At 42.2% G+C, this 18,902-nt stretch overlaps 1 protein-coding gene across 1 annotated transcript in view; it reads left to right on the forward strand.

Annotated features, from left to right (window-relative positions):
- Window positions 1–958: 958 nt before the first annotated feature.
- The window catches only part of PRKG1 (protein kinase cGMP-dependent 1), a 1,186,243-nt gene continuing 1,168,299 nt past the window's right edge, over window positions 959–18,902 (forward strand). The window contains exon 1 of the mRNA XM_065894586.1: window positions 959–1,433. Coding sequence (XP_065750658.1) covers window positions 1,168–1,433 — 266 coding nt within the window. The 5' untranslated portion in view covers window positions 959–1,167. The remainder of the gene's footprint in view (window positions 1,434–18,902) is intronic.

Raw genomic sequence — 18,902 nt, forward strand, 5'->3', positions numbered from 1 at the left:
ATAAAAATCCCTTTAGCAGAGAGTGTGGTGATGGATGCACAGGTGAGGGAGAAATACAGATAACAGAAGCTATTTTTCCCTAAAACAGGAGCTGGTAGGATGAGCCAGCAGCTTAGCACTGGTAGCCCTCAATTCGCAACCATATAAGATGGTATGGTAATATAATTTGGATGCTCAATATACAAATTTTAACTGTAGCAGATGAAATAGAATCCAAACTCGAAGAAGTTTACGATGGATGCATGGACCTTTTTTTCTTTTCGGTAAACATTGGCTCATTACCCTATGAGTAATTCATCCAACTTACCCACCAACAATTTTAGTTTACTATTTCCACTAAAATTTTATGCTGAAAACACCTGGAACAGCGAGTGCTCTGTCATTCTTATTACTCGGGGTCACAACCACAGAACTTCCCAGTTAGAAACACACACACACACCCCCTTATCCAGAGCAGAAGTAAAAGGTGAAAACAAAGATGAATTCACGCAGGTTATTGTCTAAAGGCAGTTTAATATTTATGAAATGTTACACAAACACACACACACACAAACGCACGTACACACACCACAAAGTCTTCAGGCTCCAGTTACAAGCGCTGCGTCATCTGCCAGATCACATGGTAATTGTTGCTATTTCAAGGATCAAGTGGCATAAAGCTCTCCCCTCCACCTCCACCCCACCCCTTTCCTTTGGCACCATACAGCGTGCAAGAGTGATTATTATGTGATGAGGTGAGACCAGGCTCACTGGTCTAACCCTCCCAGCTAGAAAGCAGGCTCTCGGTGGGGTGGCGCGCGCGCCGTGTTCTCACGAAGTGATTGGGAAAGGGGGACGGGGGAGGGGGTCTCAGGGGAGGAAGGGCAGCTCTAATTGGTTTCTCAATGAAAGATAATCACCTATTCCCCGGAGAGACTGGCGATTAGCACTCTGCCTCTCCTCTCCTTCGCTTTTAGACTTCTCATCCTCCCCTCGGTGCTTTTAGTCCCCTCAGCAGAAGCGGCTCGAAGAAAGCGGCTTCTCGCGCCGCACTAGGAGCAGCACCGCTGCGCTCGAGTACTTAGCGCCCGTTCACTCGCTCACTCCGCGCTCGCCTCGCTCGGCTGTCGTCCCAGCCGCCGCCGCCGCCGCCCGAGACAAAGTTTCGCGGAGGGGCTCAGGGAAAACATGAGCGAGCTAGAGGAAGACTTTGCCAAGATTCTCATGCTCAAGGAAGAGAGGATCAAAGAGCTGGAGAAGCGGCTGTCAGAGAAGGAGGAAGAAATCCAGGAGCTGAAGAGGAAGCTCCATAAGTGCCAGTCGGTGCTGCCCGTGCCCTCGACCCACATCGGCCCCCGGACCACCCGGGCACAGGGCATCTCGGCCGAGCCGCAGACGTACAGGTCCTTCCACGACCTCCGACAGGCATTCCGGAAGTTCACCAAATCCGAAAGGTAGGCGCCGGGGCTCGACGCGGAGGGCCGGAGCGGGGCCACCCCTCGCGGCGGGCGGGCCGGGTGGCCGTCCTGGCGGCGGCTCGGGGGGGCTGGGGGCTCCGGGCCGCGGCGGCTCGGGGGCTGCTCGACGCAGGGCGCCCCTAGTTCTCCGCAGCGCGCCGAGTGGGGGCTGGCCCTCGCGGGCCGGGAATGGGAAGTGTTTATTTTTATTTCTGCCCATCACGTGCTGTGCTTGTCTCCGCCGGGCTGGGAAAGGCGAGCTCCTCGGGGAGACGCGCCCCTGTGGCGGGGTGAGGTGGGGTGGGAAGAAGGAGCGTGGAAAGTTTTGTCGCGCTCGCTAACTTGGCCGCTCCGCACGCGGCTGCAGTCGCGCGGTCTTTCCTTCGCGCACCCCTGGGGGGGCGCCCGCGGGGGACAGAACCCGGCCCATCCCGGGGCCCGGAAAATTTCCCGGAGGTGACCCCCAAACCCAGGCCACAGGGCATGCTCAGTGCGCCGCTGGAGCCATTTCGGAGCGGCGACGGGAGGCTGGACAGGGTTGGGTTCAATTTAGGGACTGAACTCGCCCGGAGCCCAAGCCCTGCTGGGAAGGCGCAGAGGGGGTGGGGGGAGGGAGGCGGGACTGGGATGCGTCTCCGCGGCAGGAATCAGCCTCTGAGGGTCACTTTCCAGGCAGCAAGCGATGTCAGCAGGAGATTGTAAAGAAACCCCACTTTCTGGATGTTCTTTTGCTCAGTTTGTGTCCCTTCCAGAAGCGCCACATCTTGGGCTGCCCAGGGCTTGGAGGCGGTTCGGTGACCTTGCACCTGAAGCAGGTTTGGGGCTACTGGTCAGCCCTGTCCCAGGGTGGATAATGCCCCCTCCTTGTTTGTCTTCCTTCTGAGTCTCCCTGGAAAAGCTGGGATTAAGAGGGAGGGGAGCTATTTCTCTGGACGCCTCCAGGCTCCTTCCTTTCCTTCTCCCAGCACGTTGAGGGCCAAGTCCTGACAGTTCAAAGTTGTTGTCGCTCTTTCGTGGTGTGCAGAGGAGGCCGGGCGATTTTGGCCACAAGTAGGAAGCTTTTGCTCTCCACTGGCCGCCTTCACCGGAGAAGGCTGATCGATTGGCTGCAGCATTAAAGCGCCTCTGGACATTAGGGAGAGGAAGTGCAGACTCCAGAGCCCATTACTGGCTTTTAGTCTCTGGAATTGCACGGCCGAAAGTGCATTTCTCAGGATATTGAATATTCCATTAGGCGTGCCTTCATGCCCACCTACCTCTTACCCCTTCCCTGTTGTTAGATCACTTGGCGTCTGAGTTTGGGGCCCTCAGGGGACCCCTACATTAGTCCTTCCCCCTAAGCTCTCAGACTTTGAGGCCAGTACTTCTAAAGAGTATGTCCTCTTGTATGTCTCCATCCAGGCCAGTTGCAGGGCTCTGGATGTCCCCCACTCTTCCGCTGCACCCCTTCCTTGTCTGTTTCAGTTGGGTACTGATTACGGTGTTTGCATGTGGGAGTGGGGGAGAGGGGAGCAAAGGAGTCTGGGTAGGGGTTGAGAGCTGTTAGAAAAGGGCCAGGAGCTGGGAGTGGGTTGAGAGAGAAAAACATGAATCAGGCAGAAAGGATTCACCTTGGGAACTGCAGGCCCACTCTGAACCAACGTCTTGAGGGACAGCTTTCAGATTTCCTGAGCGACGCTCCACATATAAAATGACACCGCGCACGTAGCACCTTTTGGCCCAGGCTGCCTTGGAAGTCCCTATCAAATGGAACAATGGCATTCTTACTTCTCTCAGGCCAAGACTGCAATCAGAGCTAACATTTGGCCTTGCCCTTGGTTGGGAAGCGGCTGTGTCTTGCCTCAGCTGAGCTACGCATTCCTCGGCCGCTGCCCTGCCTCGCTCTCAGCAGCTGGAATCAATCTGCCCACCTCCTGAAGAAGCCACTTCATCAGCGGTCACCCGGCAGCTGTTCGCCTCCTAGGGCTGACCGGCTGGGGCTTTATCGCATTTTTGAAATTTCAGATCTCTGTGTCTGGACTGTGCCCCTCAAAGAGTAACCAGCACCACCTCGTAGCAAAGAGGAGATTTCACTGGGGTCTAGAGAGGACAGGAGAGGAAACTGTCTCTCCCAGAGTCCGCTCTCATTCGGGAGCTAGCTCTCAAAGAGGCACTTTTATTTTCCTTGATAAGAAATCTCTCTAGGAATGAGAGGCGTTTTTGTGTGTACTGAGAGGAAATGGCTGATCTTTCAAACGTACACATCATCTTCCTTTTTTTTTTATTCCTCCCCCGCCCCCTCCCCCGCCCCCGCGCACACACTCCCGACGTTTTCGAGTTAGGGGTAGGAACATTCATCAAAAGAGTGGATCATGCGCAGTAGCGGTCGGTCGGGCGCGTATTTGTGTCTGCAACAGCTAGCTGAAGTGCTTTTCTACTTCCTCTGTGCGCTGATTTACGCTGGGACTGAGTGTAAACTTCTCCCCGCTCAGCACTTAGCTTTATGCTTTCAAATGGAAGCGTGGAGTGTATTTTCAGCAAGCTGACTCATTAGAGTTTAAAGAATTTTGACAGGTATAATATATGGGCATAGTAACCTCTGGAATTAGGTACTCATCCTAGCATTTAAAGAGACAGTACTAACTTAATTATTGGTGAGACACCTTATTTTGGCCAAGAAAAGAAATAATTTAAAAAGTATATCTGGGATACAACATATAACAGCAAACAAGATGCTTTCAAAATAAAAGCGTATTTGCTAATTTTCAGATATTTGGATTTGGGGAGTAGACATTCCATCAGCTTGTGCATCCTTTGTTAAAAGTTGTGCCATCCTGATGCACTTACTGGGGCTGAAGGAGACTGCTTTATCACAGAGCTAGTGTTCAATTGCAATTGCTGTAGGATTTAGTGATAGCTATTCATGCTATGGGTTTGTTTCAGACTTTACTAGGACACCCAGTTTTTATACTAACAAGAAAAGAAACACATTTTGAAAGTGTAGGAATTGTTTGGCGGGCAGAATGATAAAAGAACTTTTGCCTGTAACCACTGTTTTAGAAAATGATGGCAATCTGAAATATTTACATAATCGGTGGTAAAAATATCTTCAGCTTTTATTGCAGTGGAAGGACATGGGAGAATTCACCGACTGTTGTAATCAACTCAGTCCAATTAGCCAGATTTCCATGTGTCCACAGAGGGTATAATGCACAATCTCCATTAAGAATGATCTAAGTATCTAAGGAATGCTTAGATGAAAATCATACTAGGGAAAGGGAAGATCTGAGCTCACAGCATAAGTATCAAGTGTACAGTATGATCATGTTTAAAAAGAAAACATCCGACTTATTGCAGTCCTCATTTTCATACCCCTTAGAAATGCCCAGTAGAGATCAAGTGATAATCACTGAAAACTGTAGGCTGTTTTGGATGACGATGATACTGTACACTTATATATATAACTTTCTGCCAAATAACTGAGTATTTCACATGGTTTTCTGTGAACTTCTGATTCCCTGCATGCATATATTCCACATCAAGAATTACCTGCTATCCTAATTCTCCCCCTTAACTTTTTATACACACCTAAATTCCTTATTTTGACCACCCAGTTAGCTCAGAAGACTGTATACCGTTGTTGTTTTTTAAATTAGCTTAGGCAAAGGCTGGAATCAATATTAATCTGTTACAGGAATAATATATTGTATTCCAAGCCGCTTGAGCATTTCCCGTCACAAATCCCTTGATTCTTGATGATGTACATTCATCCTTTGGAACTTGTACCTTCTTCCACTGGGACATGGATGCTTTGGAATGGATGCCCCAGAAAACTCTTTGCCTTTTGCATCTCTGATTCATTTCAGCTGGTTTAACCTTCAGACTAAATCAAGGGATTTGGCCTAATTTTGATATAAGCAACTTCAGTGAAATGAGCGGGTACCGGTGGAATTCTGGGCCCAGCTTATTAATTGTTCACATAGAAAATACACAATGCTTTAAACTAGCGATGCTAAGAATAATAAAGATAGCTAATCTTAGTGATGTTAACACAGTGCTAAGCTCTTTACTTTCAGTAGCTCATTGTTTTTCTACCAGTGGTCCTAGATCACATACGTACTTTTCACGTGAGGACACTGAGGCTTGAAGAAGTTAATTCACTTACCTAAGATCTCACAGCTAGGAAATGGCAGCCATGTTTGAAACCCCAATCTTGCAGTCTTTAGAGCCCCAGTTCTCAGCAGTTATATTCTATAGCCTTGGAATCTGGCCAGTTCCATCTTACTAACTGGTGAATCCTTCCAAATAGGAAGAAAAGAACCTGCCCTAAATTAGAATAGGATTTTTTTTTTTTTGAGAAGTCTTAGAGGCAGCACGAAACTGACCTTATGAAAAAGTGACCAATGAGCCCTTGTATCCAGCACGTACGCCCTGGGTGTGCTGTGCCAGGCCAGAATTTCCCCAGGCTGTCCTGCTCTGGGGATTGTCATTTCCTAATCATTCCCTCTTCTTCCTTCCTCACTCAACTTCTCTAGCTCAGTGTCATGTCATAGGTGGTGCCGATGAATAGTGCAATCAGGAAGGATGTGAAAAGGATCTTGGTTGCTGCCTTTGGATATCATTCACTATACCCTTTGCCTTTTGCCTTACAGACCCCTCCTGCTGATTCCTTCATCCCTACCAATCCTTCCATCCAAAGGAATTTATTACTACTTGACAGCATACCAATATGTTAACCAGTTATCCTTTCTGGATTAACGCAGTAATGTTTTAACAGGAGCTTCTGGGAGAGGACATTCGTTTAGTTTACTCAGAGGAGTCATATTTATGATGAGAGTTGAAAGGGAGAAAAGCTGAGGAGGTGAGGGGAGGATTTTTAGGCAGGCTTGCTTGTCAAGATCCTTGTGTCTTGCTGCGTGTAATTTGAAGAGGACAGGTTCCGAGCGTAAGCACCTCACACCTACATTCAGTCAAAGAGGTACAGGAGGTAGATAGTACTCTGGTTTTAGTGATGAGAAAACTGAGCAAATCACTACTGAAGTGCCTTTGAAAAGATATCGGAAATGGGACCAGAAAGACAATATAGGTTTCTTAATTTTGCATCAGTACCGGCGTTGGTGAATTGATATCTCCAAGTTATTATCTATTTATACTTATTATTTAAGACATATCCACTTTGCTTTGGTGTTGGTTTGGGCTCTGGGATCAAGTACATTTTCCAGATATATTTGTAATACACCAGGAGTTCTCGTTCCATCCGAATCCTTGATACATGTGTAGGTTGCAAGTTTTCATTTAATCATGTGTTCATTAGAGATTTGACTGACCCTCATGAAAATATTTCTAAAAGACCTGAAAAAACAAAAGACGTTCTATCTTTTTCCTCTTTCCTTGCTAAGTGGCTGCTGCCCAGTGCCCTTTCCCCACACTGTGTAGGAGACGCTGAGAGTGCATTAAAACCCTCTCTTTCGATAAGATTTTCAGGTGATTTCATGGTTGCTCTGAGTAGGAATAATTATTTTCATTTGCCACTGAGCATTTGCTTATCAGAGTTCAGGACCCTGTGTTATCTCAGATTCTTGTAGCTCTTGGAAGTTACTGTGAGTTCTGAGATAAACCAGGGATAGCATATCCTGTTTCACAAAAGTGAAAGCTCAGAAGCTTGGAAATTGTCAAAAATGACTACTAGCTTTGTTAGTGTCCTGTGCTGTAGGATCCCCGAAGAGAAAAGGGGCTGTATGTGTATGTTTATGTGTATGAGTATTGTGTATGTATATGAGTATGTACATATATGTATACACGCACACAAATTGCTGATTTATTCAGTTCATGATTTTATACTTCTTATGGTAGTTACTATTCTGAAACTCCTCTAGTTTGGCCCCATCAGTTTCTTGGGGAAAGGAGGATTTACTTCTTGGGCTATTATCATGAAATAGACGACAGCATCCTGCAGCTTGTCAAATGCTTGTGCTTGGTATTAAGACACACAGTCCAATACTGTCTCCCAGAGCAGGGTGCTAGAACCAATCTCTGTTGCTTTTTATCGAAGTACTTCCTACCTCCTGCTTTTACCCAGTGATGATTTTTTTACCTTCTTTTACTTTGTTCTTGGATCTGCCTGTGTTGTGCATCTCTCTTTTGGGTCCCTGGTTCCTCTCTTCTAGCTTGACACCTGGAACTCCTGCCAGATCTCTCATTTGCAAAACTCATACAACCGCAAACGTAGAACAGAGGTCTTGTTCAGAATAGTACTCTAACCTTTTAAAATCTTTCATGTCTTCAGATTTTTTAGATATTGTACAATTTGAATTTCCTAAAGTTTTAAAAATAATTGCTCATATTGAAAATATACAGTGCTTTAAAATATTTCTCAATGAAAAATAGATATTTCCAGAAAATGTGTATCTTTGAAATAGATTTGTTTTATTATATAAAGGCTAATCCCTTTATTGTTGTTCTGAACAACAGATTTCCTTTTAAAAAACTCTTAACCTTACTCTGCACTACTCCCTAAACATTGTTGGTGGACCGCAGACTTCAGTGTACGTTATGTTGCTTTTATTTTAAACATTTTCATATTGTTTTTTTATGTGGGCATATAATAGAAACCCATGCTACCTTAGAAAATAGTGGAGTTTTAAATTCAACCAATATAAAGTTTATATTAGCTAGAAAGTTGTAAAATACTTTCTATAATTTGTCCTGTCCAATGTGTTGGCTGTGTGGTTAACCTTTTTTTTAGTGCATGTTGATTTGACATATTCTTGGAAATTAGTCCTAAACAGTCAACATGTTGATACTAGGAGTTGATTTGGGTTGATTTTATTACGTGGATGAGCATGTTGATAGCACTTTGGTGTGTAAGGGGATAACATGCTGATTTCACCTGAGTGTTTATTTAATAAATGAATTTGCCTTAATAAGGCAAATCCAGTAAGACATCTGCTGTAATTACCTTGTTAGGACTTCATTTGAATTTTTTTTTTACTTGTGATAAAGATTATACAAGTACAGTTCTTAAATATGCTCTCTGACTTGTTGCTAATTCAAACTGTTCCTCCTTTATAGATCAATTTAGAGAGGGCTTCAAAATGTGTTTTAAATCCTCAGATGTGTCTTTATTTGAGCACTTTGACCTCAAATCCTGCAAAAATGCTACTGACAAACCTTATAGGGAATCGTAAACGTACTTGTGTATTTGCCTCTTACAAATACTTGTAGGTCTGTTTGTTCAACTGTATTGCCTGATGAGCAAATCCAAAGCCTTTGAGTAAATGTCAGTATTTTGCTTGATGACTTTCATTGCCCTCATGGTGTGGGTAATGTTAATTTCATGTCTCACAGGACCACCAAGGAACTTCACTACATATGCTAAAAATTCTCAAAATAGAAAATTCTTTTATATGTTAGGCTGTAAACCCCTGGGTAGAAACCAGGTCTGTTTATAGTAAAAATTCCAACCCTATACAACCCTCAGCTTACCATACATTTCTCTTCCCACGTGCTAATTTTCAGAGGCAGGGTAAGAACAGCACGTATCTAGAATGTATTAAAAACAAACAAATTAAAAAAAAAAACACCCACCCTGAAACCTTCTAGAGGATAGAACCAATTCATATTCAATTCAGTCTCCTCTCAGAGAATAAGTTCACTCTAAAATATTCAGGACAAAATTTCATGTCTTCAGATTTCAGCTGTGGTGTCATGGCGCAAAGTGGTGTGTTTGATTAGTTGTAAGGTTAAAATGAGTAAATAATAGGTTAAAAATCAAACTTCATGAATTATTTGCTTCTTAGGAAATAAGGTTGAGTGCATGCACAGGCACCTCCCTAGGGATGGTTTTTGACTTGCATTCCAATTGGCTTCCCCGACTGGGAGGATGACAAATACATGGCAGGAAATTGCACAGAACCCACAGTCGGTCTTTTCACAAGAGTGTGTTGCACGTGAGAACATCATTCATCCCGTGAGTCACTGCAGAAAAAATGTTTGAGAACTTCTGATCTGAACTATGGCTCTAACATATCAAAATCTTGATGCTGTGACACTTAAAGCTACTTGTCTATAAATAATGGTTGTTAGCTTTACTGTACTCTACTTAGCATGTATACGTCAGAGCCCCATTTCCCAAAGTGTGATGTTCATATACTGGTGGCATCAGGGATGCTTCTAGGTGGCACACAAGTTAATTTATTTTATATTAACAGTAAGGAGTTATAATGTACTGAGGGAAAAGATGTAACAGTCACGTTAAATCTACGCCATGTGGCTGCTGTTGCTTAGAATAACGCTTCATTTTACGGGTTCATAGATTTTAAAGGAAAATATAGAAAAATACAGATTGTGAATAACATAGATATAAATAACACAAAAGAGGGAAAGATGGTTTTAAAGTCATTTTCAACAAGGAATGAAACAGATTGTTTCCATCCTCATCTCCTCCATGTTGTGGAAGATTCTGGCTAATCGAGTTCTCACTATACCTGTCTTTGGGTGACTCCTTGGATGGCTGTCTGTAAGTTTCTCCACAGGAATTGGAGTGGGGACATAGAGTTAGATGGGAAAGGTGGTTTTTATAAAATATACCCTTGCTCTGATGGTAAATCAGTCTGGTTGAGAATTAATTCACTTTAATATATCATCAGAGAAATGTGTGGTGTACCCCCAGATTTATGAATTCCTTTGCCATGCCACAGCAGGGCCCATAGGTGAAGGGGACAGTCGGGAAGTAATAAAGGGTTGCCAGGCCTCCGGTCACCATCCAGCCTGGGGTTGCTGGGCAGCTCTCTCTTTCCAGAGTGTGTCCCCAGGGCTCCTCCTTGGACCCTGAGAGTCGGTACCTGTGGCTGTGTGGCATCTTGTAGCCAGAAATACAGGATGCTTTCTTTCTTTCTTTCTCTGTAAAAGTACAATTTGGAAAAAGTTTGGAAGGAAAAGTCTTTCATAAGATACACATATATTTTCCTATAATCTGTATTCCCTTTACTTGTAGGAAACTAGATTAATCTAAAAGATAGATATTTGTTTAAAAAGTATTGTTAAAAGAATGGTTTTGTGGAAAAATGAGAAAAATATAAGGAGAAAGGAGGGAATATATTACAGGAGGAGGAATTGGCAACAATCCGTTCTTCTTTCAGAATATAGTGCAGGTTGTCTCCCTACCTACTTAAGAAAGGGACTCTTTAAGGTTTGGATATAGGTACCCTCCAAAAGGTAGGGGGAAAAGGAAGGTGAGGGAGTGGAAGGGAGGGAGGGAGGGAGGAAAAGACAGCAAGCAAGAAGATTCCAAAAATTACCACAAGATGGCAGCAGGAGTATAATATTTAGCAATTGTACAACTAGTAGTTTGGAATGTCCTTTAGTTGAATATTAAAATATATTCTCAAACATATAACTTTCTTTTTTTATTGAAGTAAAATTGATTCACAGTATTATATTAGTACAGCATGGTGATTCAATATTTTTAGAGACTGTACTCTGTTTAAAAGTGATTGTAAAATATTGGCTATATTCCCTGTGCTGTACAATATATCCTTGTAGCTTTTATACATGGTAGTTTGTGCCTCTTAATCCCCTACCCCTATCTGCCCCCGCTTCCCTCTCCCCACTGGTAACCACTAATTTGATTTCTCTATCTGTGTGTCTGTTTCTGTTTTGTTATATTCGTTCGTTTGCTTTATCTTTTTTTAGCTTCCACATATAAATGAAAACATAACTTTCTTAATATGAGGATTCAAGTGTTTGGAAAGTGTATCATTGAATACATACAGTATTATAGTTTTCCGATTAGTAGTGATTTGGGGGAATGTGCTTAAAAAGCCACGGTGCAGTGTTCTTCTTTAGTGTTTAGTCTAAACCAAAAGAGAAACCAATAGTGCACTTTGCATAGAGAGCTCTTTTACATTGATGTTGGTCTGAGGGAGATTCCTAAAACCCCTGTGAGGAAACCTCTGGACTCATATTTGGCACAGAAAAGAAAACTGAGAGAAAGAATGGAAAATTAATAGTAGTAAAAAAATATATGTGTGAGGAGATAGAGTAAAGGGAATGGTTTCCTACGCACTCCCGTCTCCCCGCATAACGAACTAAAAGACAATTATTATAAGAAAAAATGAGCTATGAGACAAAACTTCTAATAGCTTCTAATAGGTTGTTTGATCCCCTTGATAACTCTGTGATTCTAGAACATAATTAGGTAAATCGTAACATGGCCTGTTGCAGTCTGAGGTCCTTTTTAGAAAACATTTTAATACTTCCCAGTTAATGTGATTATTTACATACATTAAGTCTTTTTTAAGAGAAAAGCCAAATGTTTTATGGGATGCCCTAAATATAAACTGCCTCTCGATTCTAGGGTAAAAAGAAATGAGTGTAGTCTGAACTACCACAAAGGGAGAGATTGTGGGTCGTACTTAATGGACTGTAAGTTTTTGAATCAATATTCCCTTGGAAAGTGCCATTCAGTCTTCCTGTAAAAGGCTATTTCATTCAGTCTGTGACCCCTCTCATGTGAAAGCCCCCAGGGGACTGGAAGTGAAATAGTCTTGCTGATGACAGCATTTGTGATTTAACACTGAGGAGAAATGTTCTTATTTTGGTCTGTCCCAGTAACCAAGGGTCAATGCCAAAATGAAGTTGTACTGTGCATAAAAAAGAATTCACGCGTGATCACATGGCCTCTTTCATGGGTTTCTTTGCTCAGCTATTATGTTATATTGTACTTAGATAAACAAGCAATAGGGGAAATAGAGAATATTTAACACTGCACAATTTGATACCCTGTTTGACAATAAGCTGCCTTTGTAAAAAGTGTTTCGAAACTCAAATATGTTTATTTGAAGCTGTCAGTATACAAAACTGCTCTTTGGGGCAGTCATTTATATTTTTCCTAGGATAGGAAAAAAAATGTTAAACAGTCGATGACTGCAAGAAAGGATCAAGAGTAGATCAAATGTAGGGTATGCTTTCTGTTGTCTGTAGGGCTAAAAAAAAGGAGGAAATCTAGTCACTAGTAGACACGGTGAAGCAAGAGATAAGTAGCAATACATTTTGTTTTCTTCTGGTTTGTTATCAAGGCAAGACAAATTTCTGAAGTGTGGAAGCAGGGCTGGAAACATACTGCCTTGAAATCATCTGGTTATCTAGCCTCTCCAGGGCATTACCAGGGATGTCCACACAGGATGAGACAGGCCTTGGACCCACTGAGCTTCTTGATATTAGAGCAATTTTTAAAAAAATATTTCTGTATTAATTTTATTATTTATTTTGGCTGCGCTGGGTCTTAGTTGCAGCACGCGGGATATTCATTGCGGCATGCAGGCTTTTAGTTGTGGTATGCATGCAGGGTCTAGTTCCCTGACCAGGGATCGAACCTGGGCCCCCTGCATTGGGAGCGTGGAGTCTTACCCACTGGACCACCAGGGAAGTCCCTATAGCAATTTTTTAAGAAGTTTCTTTTGTGTGGCTCTGCACCCTTATTCACCATGTTAAAATGCTTCTTGATGTTTCTAGTTTGTTTTTCTACCTGAAGTAGAATCATCCCGTAACAGTCCTCAACAACCTGCTTTTTTTTTTTTTTTCCCTTAACTATAGCTCCTTTCCAGATCAGTCCGTATTGGTCTAATAACCATGTACTGTGCTATTGTATCCATGTACTTCAGCTTATTAATAGTGATAGTTGTTTGTTTTGTTTCTTGTAAGCATAAACCACACTGCAGCTAACATTCTTGTACACATTTTCTCATATGTCTTTAATTTATATATGGGATAAATTCCAAACAGTGAGAGTGGTAGGTCAAAAATGTTGCTAATTTTCAGTGTGAAGTTTTTAGTTTGTGACTATGCATAAACTTTCTGTATCAGATAAATGATCTCTAGCCTTTTCAATTAAAAATAAAAGGCATGTGAGTGGCATTTACAAAATCAATTTTCTACATTAAAGACAATTCAAACATACAACTATAGCAGAAACATGCGGAAAGTTATTTCTTTTTTACACTTGAGTTGCATTCATGAGAATGCTCTTTTTTGAAGTAATGTTTACATGCCCTTTTACTTTTCAGATTTATCAAGTCCATATTGTGTTTTGGCTTGATTTTTTTTAAGTTGGATAAAACTTTTGAATTCCTACAATGTGATATTGAAAGTAAGGATAAAATTGTTCGTATATACTGCTCTTAAATAGCTAAAGTCCATCATCAAGAATCACAGTGGTTTGTTTTGTTTTGTTTTTCATCAAAATACATTTTTGATACTTTAAAGATTCTGGGGAACTTGTTCCCACTTGGGAAAATAACAAATTCCAAATCTCTCAGTTACATTTTTTTAAAAGGCCAGTGGGAAGATTTGGACATATATGGTATTGGAACTACTGAGTGGAGCTTTCTTTTTATAGGATGGCAACTTCTGGGAGAGTTTTCTGTCCTTTTTTTGATCATTGTTATGGTATTGAACTAGATTTACTGAAAGGTAACTTTGCAAACATTTATTTCGACCAGAATTCATTCATATCACATATAATCAATCATGAGGTTGAAGCCAAAAAGTGAAACTGATTTTGGAGAGTCAGAGGAGTAATCTGAGAGATTTTAGCCCAGTCTAATAGAAAAATGACCTGAAACTGTCATGAAGATTAAAACAATGGGCTGTGGCGCCACAGACCTGAGGTTGACCTCTGACTCTTCCTGCACATATGGCTGTGTTTTTTTTTTTTATTAATATGACTGTTAATGTAATCTTTATATCCTCTTTTTAATTTTATTTATTTTTGGCGCCATTGGGTCTTTGTTGCTGCGTGTTGGCTTTCTCTAGTTGCGGCGAGCAGGGGCTATTCTTCGTTGCAGTGCACGGGCTTCTCATTGTGGTGGCTTCTGTTGTGGTGGAGCACAGGCTCTAGGCCGGCGGGCCTCAGTAGTTGTGGCACGTGGGCTCAGTAGTTGTGGCACATGGGCTCAGTAGTTGTGGCTCGTGGGCTCTAGAGTGCAGGCTCAGTAGTTAGTTGCTCCGCGGCATGTGGGATCTTCCTGGACCAGTGCTCAAACCCGTGCCCCCTGCAATGGCAGGTGGATTCTTAACCATTGCACCACCAGGGAAGTCCCTGGCTGCGTGATTTTAAACAAATTGCTTTACCTCTCTGAGCTTTAGTTTCTAATTTAAATAAAATTGGGATGATGCTACTTTCTCCCCTAAGGCTTTGCGTACAGGAATACTCTCTCCATACGTGTTTGTGGAATAAAAAATGATGAGCGTAAAGTGCTAAGTAAGAGTGCTAGCAAATGTATAACAGTGAAAGGTTTGAAAAGTTGTAGAGATTCTTTACAACGTTAGTTCTGGTATTAACACATTATAGAACCTCATGCCTAGAAAGGATTTTAGGAGATATCCTTCTTCATCCCCTTTGATGAACAAAACGGTAATGACAAAAAATGTTTTTAAAAATCTAGCGGTTCAGAAATACTGTGATTTTCCAATGACGTGAAGCTTATTAGTGACAAAACTGAGATTAGATCCCCCTGTGTCTTATTTGCCATTCTCCTTAAATCCATTGTAAACATCTTAAGTGATGAGTGAAATGAGGAAAACTAGATGTTTGTAAGTTGGAACAATGGGACAAGTGGAAATGAGATGGTTAGATGCTATCTGCATTTTATAAAAAATATAAAGTGTTCATGTATGATCAGGCAGAGGACTCAAAATGTGCTATTACCCAGTTTAACACCCCAAGCAACTCTAGAAGACTGTATAAGTTTCTTAGAAGAGCTGTTTCTTTTTTTTTTTTTTTTTTTTGCGGTATGCGGGCCTCTCACTGTTGTGGCCCCTCCCGTTGCAGAGCACAGGCTGCGGACGCGCAGGCTCAGCGGCCATGGCTCACGGGCCCAGCCGCTCCGCGGCATGTGGGATCTTCCCGGACCCACGAACCCGTGTCCCCTGCATCGGCAGGCGGACTCTCAACCACTGTGCCACCAGGGAAGCCCAGAAGAGCTGTTTCTTAAAGGCCCTGGGTTTAAATGAAACACTGCCGTGAATTGCCCAGAAAGGATGATAATAAGACAGGAATGCTGGGGGGACCAGCTATGTCAGGCTCAGGGAAAGACACTGACGTCCCCGGAAGGGTCTTTCGGAGTGGAGGTCCTTCACAGTGGGAGCATCTCCTATGGGTAGGGGTTATTGACAGGTTTCATATTCCATCAGGCTGGAAGCCTTATTTCCCGGGAGCTTTTCTGTTCCTCCTTTCATTGTCTATTGTTCAGCCCTCATAAATGATGAAGGCATTGCTTTTCATATCTAGTGGAGCTGTAGATCTAGAGGTTTGGGTGGATGCTCTTTGTAGGTGTTCTAACAGCCTGTATAGGCTGGAGAGGAATGTCACTAGACATTGCTGTGCCTGTTTTCCCAGGTCGACATTAAGCTTATATGTCAGTGCCTGTTCGCAATTTAGAGGCTGATTTTTTTTTTTTTTTTTTGCCTCTCACTGTTGTGGCCTCTCCCGTTGCGGAGCACAGGCTCCGGAAGCGCGGGCCCAGCCGCTCCGCGGCATGTGGGATCCTCCCAGACCGGGGCACGAACCCGTGTCCCCTGCATCGGCAGGCGGACTCTCAACCACTGCGCCACCAGGGAAGCCCTAGAGGCTGATTTGACTATGTTAGAGCTTTTCAGTTTGGACAAATACTAGTCCAGATTTTATTTCTCCCAGGGCAATTTCATCTGTCAGTCAGTCAGCTCAGATGGGGGAAGATATATGAAGTCACATACGTCATAACCAAAGCCAGGTTCTTTTCTTACCAGCCTGACGCTATCATGTAAGATACTTCCAAAGCCTCGGCCTCTTCAACTGTTGAAAACCCTGTGAGGTTGTTGAGAGGCGCAAGTGAGCTCGCTCACGTAATAGATTTAGCTCCTTGCGTCCTAGAGTACAGTCATGCAGTAAACTTTAGCTCTCATTGTCATTACTTACTGATTCTGACTTCATTCACAAAACACGTCATGACTTCTAATGCTGTGCCAGGATATCCATACAGTCTTCCCATATTTCTACTCCATTCTTGGTTCTAATTCTGCTCATTGAAATAACTCTGACCCTATTTTCGGAGTCATTTCCTGAATCACAGATGCCCCCTGACAGAGGCCACATTTCGGAGTTATTCTCCTGTCTATTTTTCATCTGCAGCATAGTCTCAGTTTTCTTTCTACGGATTTTACACCCCTCCTCCACTACCCCATCATATTAGAAACCACTCTTGTACTGGATTTAGCTGTGTTAAGGTCCCCTCTGTCGCACTGTGCTCTAGAAGTTAAATAAACCCGGGGCTTCTCAAACTCTAAATTGCATTTGAATCACTTGGGGAGTCTTATTAACTGCAGTTTCTCATTCAACAGCTCTGGGAAGGGGCCTGAGATTCTGCCTTTGTAATTAAGTCTCACGTGATGCTGATGTTACTGGTCTTCAGATCCTTAAATAGCGAGGGATTAAAGGATAGGTGTTGATTGATAGTTCTTTGGTTCAGATGAAAGTATTAGTCTCTTGTGGTTCCATGAAATGTCACAGATCTCTGGTGGTTTATGGGTCTCTTGTTTTCGAGGTGTGACTTGTGTAAAGATTTACAGGAAACCAAAATTGGGCTTAAAACCAGAGACAGCTAGTGATTTTCATTTCTGTAGGCTGTAGTTTTCTTACCTGTAATTTTAGGGGGAAAGAAACTTTAATGCTATAATTTCAACACTTCCCTATAATTTTGGTAAATTGTTTCCTTAGGGTTACAAGGAACAAGTAGAATAAACCTCAAATATAGGTATTAAGATAAAGGCAATTTTTCTTTGGCACATTTATCTAGACAGTGTCAGCATGCAAACTCATTTAGAAAATCTCTAGATGTTTCAGTCAATTAGAATTATACATTTTAAAACAACGGGGTTATATTTAGGTATAGACTATTTTTTAGGCTGATATTATTGTGTATATTTTAAAGTAGAATTTAAGTAGTTCTCTCACTTTTTAAAAAAAATTTATTTAATTTATTTATTTTTGGTGTGTTGGCTGTTCACTGCTGCACGTGGGCTTTCTCTAGTTGTGGCGAGCAGGGGCTATTCTTCGTTGCGGTGCGTGGGGCTTCTCATTGCGGTGGCTTCTCTTGTTGCAGAGCACGGGCCCTAGGTGCACAGGCTTCAGTAGTTGTGGCTCATGGGCTCAGTAGTTGTGGCTTATGAGCTCTAGAGCACAGGCTCAGTAGCTGTGGCACACCGGCTTAGTTGCTCTGCGGCATGTGGGATCTTCCCAGACCAGGGCTCGAACCCATGTCCCCTGCATTGGCAGGCGGATTCTTAACCACTGTGCCAGCAGGGAAGCCCAGTTCTCTTACTTCTACCCCAAGCTAAGGTACACACACACATACTTTGTAACCTAATTAGAGGGTTTTTGTTAATGTATCCTGTAATAGAAATTGTCTTCCTACCACTCAGAATTTAAACTTTGCCTTAAACACTTAAGAAGTATTTGAAAGACAGTATGAATTAAAGTCTATTGGAGTTTATATAAACTAAATTGTGTAATAAAGGAAGTCCACTTATCATTTGAAAATATAATTTAAAAATGTATGATACCATGGGTCTATTTCTGTTTGAAGATATTTAATTCTCAAACACTCCTTATCCGAGATGCTTCAAAGAATCCAGGTTTCTAGGAATGGTTTTGGGCTTATTGATGATATAGAATATTTATTGATGTATTGCTCCGTGTGGACTCATTGAGACTTTTTGGAAAGAAAAAATCTGTCAAAACACTTGTGCTATCCAGATATGTGTATCTGTTCTCCTCGAGATCGTGTGTTCCTTTGCTTTGCTTGCTTCCTGTCCATCTGCCATCTGATTTTTATTTATTTTTCTTACTTTCTTATTTTTCTTTACTGGAAATATCCTCCCAGTAGTGGGAGGAGGGGTCAGCAAAGGGTGGCTTCCCGGCAATGGGTAATTGGCTCTTGTTTTGTGGAAACTTTCAAGGGCCATCTTTGGTACTTAGTTGTATAAAAAGTAATTTAAAAGGTAGATAGGAAATTCCATGGTGCAAGTGCAGTGAAATGAATTCTACTACCTAACATTAGTCATTGGCTCTGTAATAAACATCTTTATCAGTTATTTGGGTGAAAATATCAATGGCATCTTAGTCATATTTGCAGAGAGCAAGATGCTGTATGAGTTGGTAATTATCTTGGAAACAGAATCAAGATTCCCAAAAGGCTATGATGAGCAAGAGAAATGGTTTATAATCCTAATACACCCAAGGCTCTCTTCTTCATGTCAAGTATTCCCTAAAACTCCCTGACTATCCTGAAATGAAAGTCACAGATAATATAATCCATCCACAGACATAATTATGTGTGTGTATATGTGCATAGTATCCTAACAATAATATTAAACAAAAGAAAAAATAATGTATACTGAAATAATGTATGGCTTAATAAGTAAGTTTTTGGATTGTCTAAGTTGGAGATG

This window comes from Phocoena phocoena, chromosome 16 (assembly GCF_963924675.1).
Source record: "Phocoena phocoena chromosome 16, mPhoPho1.1, whole genome shotgun sequence".
NCBI lineage: Eukaryota > Metazoa > Chordata > Mammalia > Artiodactyla > Phocoenidae > Phocoena > Phocoena phocoena.